Source organism: Delphinapterus leucas, chromosome 5, assembly GCF_059928025.1.
Source record: "Delphinapterus leucas isolate spDelLeu-1000000601 "Yukka" chromosome 5, BTC_Dleu_Yukka2, whole genome shotgun sequence".
NCBI lineage: Eukaryota > Metazoa > Chordata > Mammalia > Artiodactyla > Monodontidae > Delphinapterus > Delphinapterus leucas.
In genome coordinates this window covers 50,346,867-50,363,553 of record NC_143133.1, presented here as the reverse complement: position 1 = coordinate 50,363,553, position 16,687 = coordinate 50,346,867, and the positions used below count along the sequence as shown (strand labels likewise).

At 40.2% G+C, this 16,687-nt stretch overlaps 1 protein-coding gene across 2 annotated transcripts in view; it reads left to right on the top strand.

Annotated features, from left to right (window-relative positions):
• PPARGC1A (PPARG coactivator 1 alpha) overlaps window positions 1-16,687 on the top strand; it is a 40,848-nt gene that overhangs the window by 11,567 nt on the left and 12,594 nt on the right. For both annotated transcript variants that reach the window (XM_030760063.2, XM_089911717.1), the window contains exons 6-8: window positions 7,995-8,910; window positions 9,470-9,574; window positions 9,727-9,847. In XM_030760063.2, the coding sequence (XP_030615923.2) occupies window positions 7,995-8,910; window positions 9,470-9,574; window positions 9,727-9,847 (1,142 nt within the window). The remainder of the gene's footprint in view (window positions 1-7,994; window positions 8,911-9,469; window positions 9,575-9,726; window positions 9,848-16,687) is intronic.

Sequence of the window (16,687 nt, the reverse complement as noted above, 5' to 3'; positions counted from 1 at the left end):
ATTTTTGACATACCAAAAAAATTGGCAATTTCGTGTGATACTACCTGAACTAAGATACTTTAAAAGCTGCAAATCTCCAAATGAAAGTAGACTATTATGATTTTTTAAAAAACAGACAGCACAGTTTAGTGAAGCTGTGCAAAACGTTGGCTCTGACATTGGACAAACCCACGTTTAAATTCTGGATCTACCCCCATCTAGCTGTAAGGCCTTTGGTCAATTTAATTAAATTCTGTAAGACTCAGAAAGCTTATGTATCAAATGAAGCTGATCACAGTACCTGCATCTCATTGAGTCACTGGGAGGATTAAATGATATAAAACATGAAAAAAGCTTAGTCCAGTGACAGCATATGTGTTCAATAACTATTAGCTATTTAATTACTAATTCTACATTAAATTCATTTCTGGAGGTCATTGTACCTTCCTGCTCACCTTTTCAACTTTTGACTACCTTTTACCTGGTTCCTTTTATTGGCCTTTGTACTAGCTCTTCTTTAGCACTCTCATATATGAAGTTATGTATTCTCTTTTGTGGTAAAATTCCCCTAATTCCCCATGAAATTGAACATATACTGCTTTTGGTGTGGGGCTGGGATTTACCAAATCAAGGTAGAAAAATCTCCTCTTGGGCATTCGTTCTCTCAACAACAGGTACTTCTGCTGTTACTACGAATCCTAGAGGCTAGACATTCACTAATAGGCACTTCACATGTATTATTTTTATTTAATTTTATTTTTATTTTTTTTTGCGGTACGCGGGCCTCAGGCTCCGGACGCGCAGGCTCAGCGGCCATGGCTCCCGTGCGCAGCCGTTCCGCGGCATGTGGGATCTTCCCGGACCGGGGCACGAACCCGCGTCCCCTGCATCGGCAGGCGAACTCTCAACCACTGCGCCACCAGGGAAGCCCCACATGTATTATTTTTTGACTGTCTGTCCATTTAATTGTGAAGGAAAAAGCTATATGTTGATTCTAGGTCTGTGGTGGACCCTGGGTTCAAAGCAAGTCTGTCTAACTAGAGATTATGTCTCTTTCCTGATGCCTGAATTTTAAAGATAGTAGTGGACATCTGTTATGTTAAATAGGTTTTATTTCACTTGCCAAGTGTCATTGATTGGTATTGGCTGCCAGAAGCATTGTGTTGAGAAGGATGCTAAGGCCAAGTCTGTACTCAGTGGGAATGTCATGATCAGTTAGTAATGTCTGCGTCAGTGCAGCAGAAGGGTGGACAGGGTGCGAACAGCATTCAGGTTGTTGATTTGTTGATCCTTCGTATACATGCTTAATGCCTTTGGTTGCAACAGAGGACATGGATCAAGTTGTTGCCCAGGACTTTCTGGTGTCTTCTTATTTAATTTTACAAATTTTAGTGAAAATTTCCAAACATTTAAGTGAAAACGTAAAGAGTCAACAAAATTCTAAGACCTCAAGAATAATCCCTCTGCCCCATCTGCAGAGTCTTTGGGAAACAGGAGGGATGAGATAGGAAGTTTGCTTTATTAAGTATCACCAGCTGGTCTGACTTTGTGATTGTCCTAAAGTAGCTCATTTTGGCTGATAAAAAAAAAAAAATGCTTCTCTTTTACAGGTGTAAAAACTAATTTGATTTCAAAATAGCTGTTAGTAAAGCAAGATGAGAGAAAAGAGAATGCTCTTTTGGCAGAAGGCATTTAAATCCATTGCATATGGAGATGTTCAGAGTGCTAGACTTTTTGCTTCTGAAATGGGAATGGCAAAGCAATGTCAGCTCAACAAGGTGATGGTTTTAACCACAGAACATGAAGGAATTTGATTAGGAACCCCCAAACTTTTATTCATATATATTTATTTACATGTACATACATATATATGTATATGTGTGTGTGTGTATATATATATATATATATATACACACACACACGTATATGTATATATAAATGTTTTATTTTTATTACTGTAAAAGTAATAAGAATAAATATAACTATTTTAAAACTAATTAGGAAAATAAGGACAAAATCATCAGCACTCTCGTCACCCTAACTCACGAGGTCTTAGCAATGCTTTCCTCCATCGATATGTATATTTTCCCCATGGTTTTCATGATGGTGGATTTGGTTTAAATCGGCAGTTATTGAAATTGCACTTCAGTAGACTTGCACTTAAAAAACCCAGCTCGTTAACCCATCACTGAGTAATTTCTTATTCTTTTATGTGGAGTCTTGTATTGTCATTTTTGGACTTCCCATTTCAAAGCTGATTTCGCTGGATGGTATATGGACAAACAGCATAAATTTGCTGTACCCTTTTGGTATATACATCTTTTGTATGTGACTTACCCGTGGGGAAATAGACCAAAGCAAAATAGGAATAGTAGTTGGTAGTTTTAACAGAAAGCCACAGTGACAGAGAACTAGAAAGTGATTTTGACAGGTCATATAATCCATTCCTGTGGCTGAAGAAGCCAAGAAAGGTAGACCCAGCAAATTCTCTTTACAGCCCACTCCAGTGTTTTGCAACTCGTCCTGACAGGAATTTCTTCCATATTTCTTCCATATTTCATATCCCTCATTTTCTATTTTTAATCTCATTCTTCTTGACTCAGCGTCTGAAAAACACCTCAGTTTTCTTTTCTGGAAATGGTACTGTCCAATGTCTTGCAAGCCAAGGATGGCAAAGCAATTTTCTCTCCCATATCAACTTCTGGGGTTTGGTGGGAGACACCTGGAAAGCCAGACTCCTCCCTCCCTGACCCGGACCCCCTCTCCTGGCCCAGCTCTGTGGGAAAGTGCCCGAGGGCCAACGAATAACAGCTTCATCTTCCATGAGCAAGAGTTGGGGCACTAGACACATGTCATAGGAATGTTCTGAAGCTTTTCTGTGTGGTGAGTTTGTTCCCCAGTTCTCAGAGCTGATACAGGAAATCCTTAAAAAGCAGGAAAGGCGGGGGCTCCATCAGTCAGAGGGGACATGCCAGCCTCGGTACCAGAGCGAGGTGTGGGAGGCCCTTCTGTGTCAGGGGTTAACACTTTGGTTGCTGGCTTTTGTGGAGATCCAGTGAGTCCTGGGGAAGTTAGGGGTGAAGAGAGAGCACTGGAGGAGCTTTTATCAACAAAATATTTTAACAATGATAGCAGTAACAGTTCATACTGATTGAGTATCAGTCCTTCCTATGCTCCCTTGACACCCACTCCAAGTTCTTGAGGCCAAAAATATGTGAGTAGAAATCAAGTCACTCTCCTCTCTTTGCCCAGTCCTCCTTTTTTGGTGAGTTTTTAAGCAAATTAGAAAATCATCTTCTCGGTGTCTTTCCTTGAGAAATCTTAGAACTGGCATGTGACATAAGAGAAATCCCACTGTCAAACTCCAAAGCGAGTCACAGATTTAGCAGGAGGTTGTGTGAAATGTAAACTGTAAAACTGTGTAAACTATTAAGAAAGATCTTGCTGAAGTCATTGGCTGGATAGTGGAGCACAGAATACAGAGCAGAAGACTTGCCATTTATCAGTCATTCAATTAAACACATCAACCCAAAAGAGAACTCCTCAAAGGAAATCGTTTTATAGCACATAATGAAACACAAAACCAAACCAAACTTGTCTCTGACTTTTTTTTTTTTTAAAGGGCTGTTTAAAAAGATAACTGGAGAGTGTGGGAGAGTGTGTACCACTTCCCCCAGATTTGCTGTGCAGAAGTGCAGAAGTGTGAGTGATGTAGAGGTACTTGTTTATTATAGAGCACATTTCAATGCAGTAATCATAAATATTGCTAAGGTTGTGCTCCGTTGAAATATGACCTACATACTCTTGATTGTTTGTGTTACGTGATTTGTCTGACACCCATTACATTCTGGGTAATAGCAGCCATTTGTTGCTCTGCACAGCAGGCTCTTCTGACAAAAGAAAATAGGCAGCAATAAAAAAGCTATAGTCTGAATTACATTCTGCACAGTGCTGCACTGCTGAGAGTTTGTGCAAGTGTGTTAACAATGTTCTGAACTGCCTCTTGTCAGCCTTCAGCCTGTAATGGCCATCTGTCCTCACATAAATCTGTCAAAACCTGCTAAGTTCAAGAGAGAGCATGGAATATACCTTGTACTGTCAACACCAAAATGTACACATTCCGCAGAAAATCAACACACAGGAAATAATCCAGAGGTTATGGGAGGCATTAGCCTGGTTGATTTAGGCTTGTGGGCTGAAATTGAGAGTCCGGCAATTAGTGGGAAGATGACAAAGGTAGTGGGGTTGAGGAATTGATTATTGACTGCCCTTCTACCGCAGGGGAAAACATTCTGGGTGGAGGAGATGGGGTTAGAGAAATCTAATTAGTTCAGGTGCAGCAAAGGGTTCCCTGTCCCGGGCACAACTCCTAAAAGCTGGACATCACGTTAAAAGAAAAGAAAAAGAAAAAAAAAAGCTTCTTACACTTTTATTTATTTATTATTTTATTTTTTTGCGGTACGCGGGCCTCTCAATGTTTTGGCCTCTCCCGTTGCGGAGCACAGGCTCCGGACGCACAGGCTCAGCGGCCATGGCTCACGGGCCCAGCCGCTCCGCGGCATGTGGGATCTTCCCAGACCGGGGCACGAACCCCCGTCCCATGCATCGGCAGGTGGACTCTCAACCACTGCGTCACCAGGGAAGCCCCGCTTCTTATACTTTTGTTTTGCTTTGTTTTGTTTTACTCTGGATCTCAACCCTATCTGGAAATAGATTTTCAATGAGGCACTGGTGACACGCAGTCTCGTGATCCTTAAGATGTCTCAGTCTTGCTCTGGGGTATTCTCCTCGGATTAAAGAAGTTTCAGTAAACAGTCAAAAGGTTAGGGAATGATCTGAATTATTTTTCCCTGCCCACCGACTCACTAATCCTAAAATAACTTCCATCTACTAAGAGAGTATTATTTAATGAGCAGGGCTGTCTGAAATTTCTACCCCTGATATTTTCACCCACAGGGTATATCTGGTTATCTCAGGGTGTTTCTGTAAGTTTTAAGCAGATACACAAGAAAATCTGTACTTACTGCAGATTTTAAAGAATGATCTCTTTATGAAGTCCTGGGGGCTGAATCCCTGAAATGCCAGCATTTGGTGGAATATTCAGCACATAGTAGGTGCTGAGTGAAAGTCTGTCTAATTGCCACAGGCCATCTAAAATGAAAAGGAAGTAAAAGGCTTTGTTTTTAACGCCAAGAAACTCTAATCATGTGTTAGCGCTCCCAAGAGCAACTTGAGAATCGGTTATTTAAGCGATAATGAGCTTAGGTACTAGGACAAGGGTTTCAGATGTTCAAGACGAAAAAGAATTTCTATATTTAAAATCCCTAGATAGCTGAGCTGTTTTTAGAACTAGTCTCTCTTTAATAGTGGCCTAATTTGGTGTTTCTGAAGTTTAGGGTTTCTTTTTATAAGTCTAGAATGTCAGTCAAAATATATCTACCTGAGATCAAGGCAAGGTGCCACATAGACATGGCGGGATAGTGGCTCTCCATAAGTGGTCTATGAACCGTGTCATTAAAAATATTTGACCAGCTTCCCAAGTGATCCGTGGGCCACTGAAATGGGACACCTACTAGTAAAGGAGGATCTAGAAAAATAAAAATGAGTGAAACATTTTGCAAAAATAAGCCCGAGCAATATTCCACTGAGAGCTTCTCATCTGTCTGGAGAGACAAGATATAATTCACATTCAAAAAGATAAGCGTGAAAATATAGCAGTATCTGGTAAGTGAGTGATCCTGGCAGTAAATTATTGGAAAAGTAAAAATTACCCCCATTCAGAGTATCATGAAAAGATCTGTGAAGTTGTATTTGAGGATGTTGAATGTCATTTCCCCCAATTCAAGGGCTATCTCATTTGGAATATTTGACTGTTATTTACTCAGCAAAGAGAGATTATTCATCATTATTTCTTTGAGCATCTTAGCTTCCTGTGAGAAATATTTGAGATCTTGTCATTTCTTTGCTGGGAATTGGTATCTTTACATTTGTTGTAGCAGTAATTGAAGGTAGCATGTGGTTGAAATCAGTGTGTATGAATGGGGCAGTGCAAAGGGTAGAGGAAACAAGCAGAGAGAGAGATGGACAAACAGAAAGATAGACAGGGTAAGAAAGAAAGCACGAAAAGGAAGGGGAGAAGGAGATGGAGGGGGAAATGGGAGGAATAGGAAGAGACGGAGGAGGGGAAGGAGGGGAAGGAGGGAAGGAGGAGAGAAAATTGGCCATATAGGAATTCCTTAGAGTGAGTAAAAGATATACTTGTCTATGAAAGAGGGAACACAAGGAGAGTGAACTTCAGTGACATAGATGATTCCTTCAGTAATGTCACCTCCCTATTATCTTCAAGCAAAGAATGGGGGGCAGGCGTACAGTAGGCTGCTGATAAAGGGAAGCTTTTCTGAGACTCAGATGTGTCACGAAGGGAGAGCAGTGTCTCCTTCTCTTTGTGTTTGCATTTCCCTGTCTTTCTGAACTTTTCTGGGATAGATGTCCAAAGTCAAACCTTTTTGCATTTTTGTACGTTTCCTTCCCTCCTTTAGGGAGAATTAGCTATGTATAATAAAAGTTGCCAAATATTGGTGCAAAATATTTCATTTTAAGGAAAATATTAATTTCTTCTTTCTCTTTATTGTCAAGTAGGGGAGAGAGGCAGTGTCTTCCTGTTCATACCAAAACTTCATGTAGCGTTCTGTGCCCTACTTGGTTATGTGTGTGTGTATGTGTGTGTGTCAAGGTAGAATTTTCCCTGAAGCATGCAGTCGCCTTAAGTCCAACCCCAGGCTTCTTGTGGACTTAAGTTCTTTTTTGCTGAATAGCATCCTCCCGTCCTCCTAAATAAAAAGTGTATTGTAAACTAAAATGTTCCCTTGTAAGCATAAAGTCATTTGAACTCCAGCCTGCCCTTCTTCAAAGTTCCGTCGACTCTGGAGCTTTTCCACAATTCTTCTTCCTTGGCATAAAGGGCTGAGGAGGACTTAGGGGTGAAACTGAACAGAGATAACTAGCCTTCACACACTCTCCCACAATGACTTGTGATGGAATTTTCTGCCCTCTGTAGAAAAGCACAAAAGGCAACAACTGACAGATTCCCCCTCTTCTTCCTTTCTTTTTTTTTTCATTTTTTCAATTAGTTAGTTGCCGAAGCTTGGATTCGTTTCAATCCTTCAGCCTCCTAACCCGCCCTGATGTGGTGCTCCAGATAAAATGGTGTGCTGGCACTGCAATATTTAGTGTTACTGTTCACTTGTTTCTGTTGCAGAACCATATTTTTGACAGAATGTATTAGTTATGCTTACAAGAATGTACTATACCTACATTAGCCATGGTTTACAAAGTTAATGAACTGTGGAGACAAAGAATCATTGCCGTCATGTTGTAGAGTTGTCTGGTACCCTGTGTTAGCCGGCTGCATTTTACTGAACTTACTTTGATGTTGCCAATGTCATTCCCACCCTCCCCCCCCAGTTGCTGTCATCCCATCTTTTCTTTTCTTTTCTTTTTTTTTAAAGTTGCCTAATTCTTTGGCTCCATGGGTAGATATCCTTGATTTTACAAAAATTCCTGACCTACATGCATCCTCCCCAGCACTCTTTGCAGACAAATGCCACCAAAGGTCTTCTATGATTTCCCTGTGTCCCTACCGTGTTAATTATCCACAACTAAGACTGTGAGAAGCCCCTGTAAATCTGAGCTTTTGTAATGCCTGGTGGTGACGTGGTCATGTTTCCTGGGAAGCAGGATTGGTTAGCATTGGCGTTTGAAATACAAAATATCATGGCTTTCACCGCAGCCTTATATTGTAGATCCATCTTTTCTTGGTGACAGAGGCTTCGGGAGACAGAGTCACTTTTTCCGGTCTTATCATGAATTTAGTTTCCTTCCTTTTCACTGAGTTTTAACCATTGTCTGAAATCTTGGAAAAGTTAGGAAAACATATCCTGGCATTTAACAACATATCTCTGTCTCTTTTCTTTCTCTCTCTCCCCTCCCCTTTTTTTTTTCTTTTATTATCTTAGGCCTAACTCCACCCACAACTCCTCCTCATAAAGCCAACCAAGATAACCCTTTTAGGGCTTCTCCAAAGCTGAAGCCCTCTTGCAAGACTGTGGTACCTCCGCCATCAAAGAAGGCCCGGTACAGTGAGTCTTCCGGTATCCAAGACAATAACTCCACCAGGAAAGGGCCCGAGCAGTCTGAGTTGTACGCACAGCTCAGCAAGACCTCCGTGCTCACCAGTGGACACGAGGAAAGGAAGGCCAAGCGGCCCAGTCTGCGGCTGTTTGGTGACCATGACTATTGTCAGTCAATTAATTCCAAAACGGAAATACTCATTAATATATCACAGGAGCTCCACGACTCCAGACAACTAGAATATAAAGATGCCTCCTCCAACTGGCAGGGGCAGATGCGCTCTTCCACAGGTTCAGACCAGTGCTACCTGAGAGAGGCCTCGGGGGTGAGCAGGCAGGTCTCTCCCGGCAGCACCAGAAAACAGCTCCAAGACCAGGAAATCCGAGCTGAGCTGAACAAGCACTTCGGTCATCCCAGTCAAGCTGTTTTTGACGACGAAGCAGACAAGACCAGTGAACTGAGGGACAGTGATTTCAGTAATGAACAATTCTCCAAACTACCTATGTTTATAAATTCAGGACTAGCCATGGATGGCCTGTTTGATGACAGCGAGGATGAAAGTGATAAACTGAACTCCCCTTGGGATGGCACGCAGTCCTATTCATTGTTCCATGTGTCGCCTTCTTGTTCTTCTTTTAACTCTCCATGTAGAGATTCCGTGTCACCACCCAAATCCTTATTTTCTCAAAGACCCCAAAGGATGCGCTCTCGTTCACGGTCCTTTTCTCGACATAGGTCGTGTTCTCGATCACCATATTCCAGGTCAAGATCAAGGTCCCCAGGCAGTAGATCCTCTTCAAGGTAAACCTTGTCAAAACCCACCCAAAGCCTAAGGCGTCCCCAGGAAGTGAAAAAAAAACAAAGGCAAAAAATGCATTCAAAACCCACAGGCAGCCCAGCCCCTCACCATCCATTCCCAGTGCCACAGGAACTAAGGAGATTGTCATTTCCCATACATTCCTCCCCATCTTCTCTTAAATCTGTCATTCTTGAACACAGTGCCTTGAGCCAGTCAGATCAGAGAGAGCAATTTGTAAGAAACTTGCTCATCTACCTTTTTCCATTACCTGGAGAGCTGCCTTGTGCCAGGATAGGTGAGATCCATGCAAGATAAAGCTGACAGTGTACCAGGCCGGCGTTCGGCATTCACATCAATAAGAGACGCTGCAAGAGAACACGTCACTCCAGACCTCTAAGCTGACTAGATGATCACAAACTGTCACTGGGAAATCTCACAAGTAGCTGGGAACTGAAAGCCGGTTTATGTAATGCGGAATTCCAGGGGCTGTTCAGTCATGCCGATAAACTGGGGTTCACTGGCAGTTGCAAATGCCCTTCTGTTTTTCCTCCTCTCTCCCAGATCTTGCTACTACTATGAGTCAGGCCCCTGCAGACACCGCGCGCACCGAAATTCTCCCCTGTGCGCGAGATCACGTTCAAGATCGCCCTACGGCCGGCGGCCCAGGTAATGATACACGTCCTTTTCCCTCCGCGCCTCTCATCTCCTCCCGTAGATGACAAGATGTTTTCTAAAACCCTGCCCCCTCCCCAATTTCCGATTAATTTTGCTCATGCGATTGGAGGTGGTTGCCTTAATGATGAAGTTATGTTTCTCAGGTATGACAGCTACGAAGAGTATCAGCACGAGAGGCTGAAGAGGGAAGAATACCGCAGAGAGTATGAGAAACGGGAGTCTGAAAGGGCCAAACAGAGAGAGAGGCAAAGGCAGAAGGCAATTGTAAGCAGCTTGGAGCTTACTTTCATTTTACAGGAGGGTTTCTTTTCTTTTTTTCTCCTGTCTTTTCTTTTCGTCGGGGTGGGCATAGATTAGAAAATAAGGGAAAGACTCTTGTTAGAATATGCAATACTCAGCCTTTTGGCTTTAAAGCATCAGTGAGCCCTCAGTCCCTCTTAACACAGACTATTGGAAAGCAAAATGTTAGGTCAGTGTATTTCTCCTCCATACTACCTGTTTCTCATTCATCTTGAAGCTCATTACTGTTTTCGACCTTTGTTTCTAAAAATGGAGGAAGGAGAGATTTGTCCAGTCAGATACTGGTCCCATCAAGCCAGAGGATGAGTTCTTTGTATTATTCTCTGCTGCTTTTTTTTCTCTGAGTGGAAAATGAAGAGATATCACTATTTGGTTTCAGTTTTCGTCTTTTTGGCAGACGTGAGGGTTGGATTGAGTTAAGATTTAAAGGCGGTGGTAGAGAAAGATTTGCTAAGAAAGTCATCATTTCTTCCTTGTGCCAGGTCAACAACTAACACATCCATATTTCTTATGAACTGCTTTTCAATAACCTTTTATGGATTTCAGCACCACGTACTGCAGGGTATTACATTCGCTTGACATATACACAGTACTGACCCTTTGGGGTTAGGATCTAGGTTATGTGCATCTAGTTCGTTCTCCGTTGGTCGGACCTTAGAAGGCAAAAAGGAGGTCCTCCAATTGTCAGCATCCAGTACTTGTTCAAGGCAGATATTCCTAATTGATTAAGGAAATCTTTCCCACTGAGCCGCAATAGAGCCTTGAGGGCTTTCCCAACATGGTGCTTTAGGGAGCCATGGCATATCCATTGGAAATGGCACTGTTTTCATTCATTCATTGCAGCTGCTAAACGTCATTTCAGTGAAGATCAACCTTTGACACATCTTGCATACAAGCTAACCAGGGCTTAGGGAAATGATTTTTAGCTGTAAATGTTAGATGGATATGGTACCTTTAAAACAACCCACAACCATCAACAAAATCTTGAAAAACCTACCTAGAAGAGCTGACTAATAGAGTCCAAATCGAGCGTTGGCCAACAGTTATCAACTGGAGGAAAAAGGTTAACTGAGAGGTTTGTTAACTCAGGCACTCAAGGAGAAAGAAGGGAGAAGTAATTGAATACTTAGGCTAAAGATCTAGGGCTTTGCTGCCATTTAACTTTGAATCTACCTAAGACCAAATTAAAGGCCTTGTGAAAATTATGACACTTTCCCTCATTTTTCTCAACTTTCAAATGAGCTGTGATATTAAGATCTGCCAGAGTATCATTAGTTAACACTTAAGAAGACTAATGAAAATTAAAAATTCAATTTTCTAATTTAGATGTTTTTAATTAATAGCCTGTTCAATAATTATAATAATTCACATTTACAGAGTGCCATCTAGTTTACAAAGCCTTGTAGTATGGTACAGTACAGTTAATATATACCAAAGAGAGTCACGTTGAGTAAGCATGAAGGTAAATAGTTATTTCAATGTTTTCATGTTCGTATTTGATAAAACTCTTCATGTTTCTTCCCAAAAGAATGACACTAAAGAGAGAAATTGTTTTATCATACATTTGCTCATTTGTGCAAAATATAACACAGCTGTAACCAAAGCATAGCTGTAGATAAATGACATGTGCTTATTCTATTCTTCCAAAGATAATTTAGTGCCAGATACTTACTAGGGTGAAGAAAGGGAGGGAGGGGTCTTTTCTGCTAGTTTGGTTCTTTACAAATAGATCAAAGAGTGTGATGGTCTATATTCCATAGATGCCTGAGCCAAAAGCACTCTTGAGGCCACTAGCCTCAGTCTGGAAGCAGATACCACCCTACCACCCTGCCTTTCCCTGTGTCACAAATATTGACCAGTTCCTTGGTTAATTCTTTGACTAAGACAGTCTGTATCAGCTCCCTTTGAAAGACAGCAATTATAGTGCAAATGTCAACTTGGCTTATATTAAGTCATCATAATTAACTAGACGTTTGTGAGAATTTTGGCTTTGAGATTTTTATTTTTGTTTTTAAAAAGCAGATTAAAAAAGAAAACTAGGACATAGAGATTGTTTACTAACACAGTGACCCATAGGTAGTGAGAGCTTAGTATAAAGATTTGGGACTTACTGTTAAACCAATTCCCGCTTGGACTATTAGATGCTATTTTTGCTTAAAATAAGTGAAAACACATGAGTATATGAGAGACATTTGTTAAGTGCCTGGGCTCTAAAATTAGGTAAGACCTAGTCCCCACATCCAGGGAGTTCAAGTCTACTGGCTGGTAAAGATACATGAAGAGGCAATAAGGTGTGTTAATTGCTATCGCAGAGGATGCGCCTAAGGTACTGCAGTGGCAAATGGGTCGGCAACCAGCCCTGGGAACGAGGGAGGGCATCCCTGGAGAGGGTGAGATTGATTTGAAACCTAAAGGGAGGAAAGGGCAAAGGTTTTTTTCACCTGTGTTGTCCAGTGTGGGAGCCATTAGCCATGAGGCTAATTCAGCTAGTCCCAAATTTAGATGCACTATGAGTGTGATTGAATTTTGAAGACAGTACAAAAAAAAAAAAAGAGTGTAAAGTACTTCATTAATATTTTTTACATCAATGACAAGTTGAAACAATAATATTTTGGCTATGCTGAGCCAAGTAAAATATATTATTAAAATTAAATTTGTTTTTTTACTTTTTAAAATGTGCCTCAGAAAATTTAAAAGTTACATATGGTGCATTATATTTTTATTGGAAATTACTATTCTAGGCAGAGACTTTAGCTTACACTAAGTCTCTGGAAAAGAACAAGCTATATTGGGAAACTGCTAGTCATTTAATTAGAACACCAGGGTACAGGAGAGGCAAGAAATAAGTCTGGAGGGCTCCATGGTAGCCAGATCCTTGAAGGGTCCTTTAAGTCATAATAAAGATTTTGAAGAATATCTTGAAGGCGTAGTGGAACTATTTAATGAGATTACCTGCAGGAAGTTTTTCTGATTGATTTCCTTCCTCAAAATGATCTGCTTTCTTGTGCCATAATGCATGTGCAAAATGTATTTTTATGGACTTGGAGATACAAGCAATGATTTTTGACTCATTTGACTAGATTAGCTTATAAAGTCATTCATGAGACAGCTAAAGGAACTAGGACAGTTTGCCGGAGTTGGTCGGGTAGGTGATTTCCATTCAGATTTCTGAGACACCCTTAAATTAATGAATAAATAGCAAATTATATCTGGAATATCTTGGGTGCAGTGCTGGATTATTCATTAATTCAGATCAATTTTATAATCAGGGGAGCAGCAAAACAGAGGCTCCAAAAGGAAATGAAAAAAATAATGTTACAATCATGTAATAGATATTTTACAAAATTAACCTTTGCTACCTTGTCTTGTGGTCTATAATATTGACTTATTTTTGAGTTCCATAAGAAGGAGATGGTGGTTTAGGTCATCTATAAACTTTTTAATATGTATGTGTCCAAAAGTCTTTATTCAGACCGACTTCAGTGTACCAAATCAGACAGCTAAGAAAAGACTAATAATTAGTAATTACACAGAATCATACGTTGTGGTTGAATATTGCCATTGTTTAAGTTGCTGTTTTCCTCCAATTTCCATCTAAATGCTCTCAAAACCCAATTTATCCTCTGCTTTTCTCAGTCTCATAGGCTTGAAATAATTCAGGATATTGGAACTCTGGAAGCCAGAGTATAGTACTTAATGTCTAATTATATCAGCTCTTAAGTAAACTAACCTGGATGTATTCACATCCATCCAACCTAAGACACTAAGGAGGAGTATTCCTGGACCGTACTTGGATGGAAGTAACTTCGGTAAACTGAAAGCTATAGTTTTGTTTCTCCCCTGAAAGTGTCTCCTAGTCGAGGTCACTTACTGAATGCCTACTGAATCAGATGAGGGTTATCAATGTTAAGAACAAGAGAAAAAGCAACAAAAAAGGAAACTTGTTTTGGCATTATGTCAGAGTTTTGGCCTTTGTTTCTATCCATTCACACCTTTTCATGGTCATTCACCCCTCTCACTTTATCTTTTAGATAGAGGACCTAGCTATGCCATTCACTGTAGAAGTGGCGTGGATTTTATCCACTCATCTCATCTATAGTGTTTGTAATATCCTTGGAATTTTTGAGGAAGTTAGGTTGTAACTAATCTGGAGGTGAACATAAATCTTTCACTGTCAAAGTTGACGTGCAGTTTCCTTAGCATAGGAAGAGGGATTTTTAAATTATCCTGACTTGGAAATGTAGAATAAAAGTTCTGAGAACTAAAATCCAAATTATATCAGGCTGTTCCTTATTGTTACCTAACACTGCAGAGCATTTTAGTGAGATAACCCACAGAAAAGCATCAAGCACAGTACTTGGCATCTGTTAGAATTTAGTAAATGTTAATCTCACTAATTTCCTTTTCTTCTTAGTCAAACCCCTATTACCAGGAGTTACTTATTTTTTGATGAGAAACAACCATTGTATATTTTCCCCAGCTAACTGGGAGGCTCTACACACTTTCTGGTAAAGATTTTGATAATGCAAAGTCAGTTTAATTCAGTCGGATTTTTTTTCTGTGTTCATCCCCTGTGTTTTGATATAATGAGGATTTACCATACCTGTTAATGCAACATAAATCTTCACTTTTATTATCCACCCCATCAGCAAACTAGCTTTTGTGAAAATTGAAGCTAAAATATACTTGATAAATGTTCCTTCCTCCTCGATAGTGAAAACTGGTCTGAAAATCATTTTTCAAGGAGCTTTTTCCAAAGGTTTAGAGTTCCTCCAAGCCTTTAAGAAGTTGGAAATGTTATTAAGCATTTTGATTTCTTTTCCTTTCATCTCCTGTTTAGAAATTAATGTCTTGAAAAATTGGCTGCAAATGTTAAGGTTTTTTAAAGATATGGAATCTATTCATCTGTCTAATAAAACTGCAACATGTTAAAAATAATCAGTTCTTCACTAGACATTTTGGTCAATCTTGGAAAGATTTTTGTCTTTGCTTTTTAGACCTTCAGATGCCTTTTAATTTCATTTTTATCACTAGGAAAACCAAACACTCTAATCATTTTCTCAAATGAGAATTTCAACATGTATTCAATCTGTGATCTTTGTAAGATAGCAAGATGTGGTCGCATTCTTATGTTGCATAAAAGAAGATTGACAGTCAAATAGGTAATTTAAGTGATTGCGGAACAGCCCTTTGGATTTCTGTCTTTCCTATCTAGGTTGTGTCTTCTTTTTACTGCAGAATGTATCAGTATCCGATATAAAAGGTCCTCTGGTTTATCCTTTTTTGGGATTATCGTTGCATAGAGTTTCGTGTAAAGAAGCAATTCAGAGACTATCCCAATATGTCTGCATATGGATGTGCATATGGTCGATTTTCACTTTTACTGTGAATTTCCTTGAAGATGAACATAGGCTGTGTATATTCCCTTAATGGTAGATGAGCAATTTCTTTGTGATGGTTCAATTTCTTTCTCTCTCTTCTGCATTTCTCCCTCCTTTTCCTCTGTACAGTAGTAACCTTCCTAAAAACATTCATTAAAAAAAAATAAATAAATGACACTCATGCAAGCAGGCGCCAGGAAGTTTAGATAACAGTCCCATCAAATTCTGCTGTTTGGCTGGAGCTGGCTGCATAAATAGAACGGAATGTGATGTGATGATTCCCTTGCTCAAGTGCACAGCACTGCCCTGGGATGAGCCTCACTCTCCATTTATATTTATTGACCTCCAGGATGTGCTGGGTGCTCTGGAACAACACAATTACAGCCTTCAGTTGAGACATACAATCTACATGGAAGCGAATCACTTCGTCTGGTCAGTTATGTAGGCTCAATGGTTGCTGTCAGAGAATTGTGTTTTACCAGCTGTTTCAGTGGAGTGAGACAAGTGAGAGCACTTAAACCATAAAAGCAAATCATGGAAACCTTTGTTAGTACACTCAGCTGAGCTACCTGGGTAAGGTTTTTCCTATGATAAAGCACCAAACCTGGTTTTCATTCTCCACTGTCTTAGAGAGTCTCAGAGTAAGGACCACACTTAGTCACCTTTGATGTAATGAAGGGTATGGAACTAGGTGTTAAAAGTGATTAATTGATTGATTTTTCAACAAATATTCATTAAGAAGACTCTTATGTTTGGGTACCCTTAAAATATAGTAGTCGATAGGACTGGTATGGTCTGTGCTTTCATGAAGCTTTCATTGTTGGGGGAGATAGACATTAAACACCGAATAAACTATTAATTATTTAATTACAGTTGGGCACAGAACTACAAAGGAGAAGTAGAGTGTTCTATCAGAGCAACTTGTAATAGAAAGCCGAACCTCACCTCAAGTCTCAGAAAGGAAAATGATTGTTGAGTTCACTGTAATTCTAGACAGTATGTGTATGTTGGTGGAGGGGAGGGAGAGGCAGTGTGGAAAGGGTATTCCAAGTAGCAGAGAAGCTGCTTGTGCAAAGCCCTTAGAAAAGGAAGGAGCACAGTACATACTAGGGACTGAGAGAAGGTCAATATGGCTGGAAATAGAGGAAAGGAAAGAATGGGATGTGGGAGCTGAAGCCCAAGATGAAGATAGATCCAGACCCTGAAGGGCCCGGTAGGTTCTGTTAATGATTTAGGTCTTTCCCTAAATGTTATGAGAAACTACTGAAATGTTTTAGATCTTAATTGGCATGATTGGATTCCTGTACTCTTCGTAAAGACTATTCTGACCGAAGTGAAAGAATAGTTTGGAGGAGGGTAAACACAGACACAGGCTCCAAGTAAAGAGGCTGTTTTACTGGTCCAGAAAGAGATGCTGGCAGCT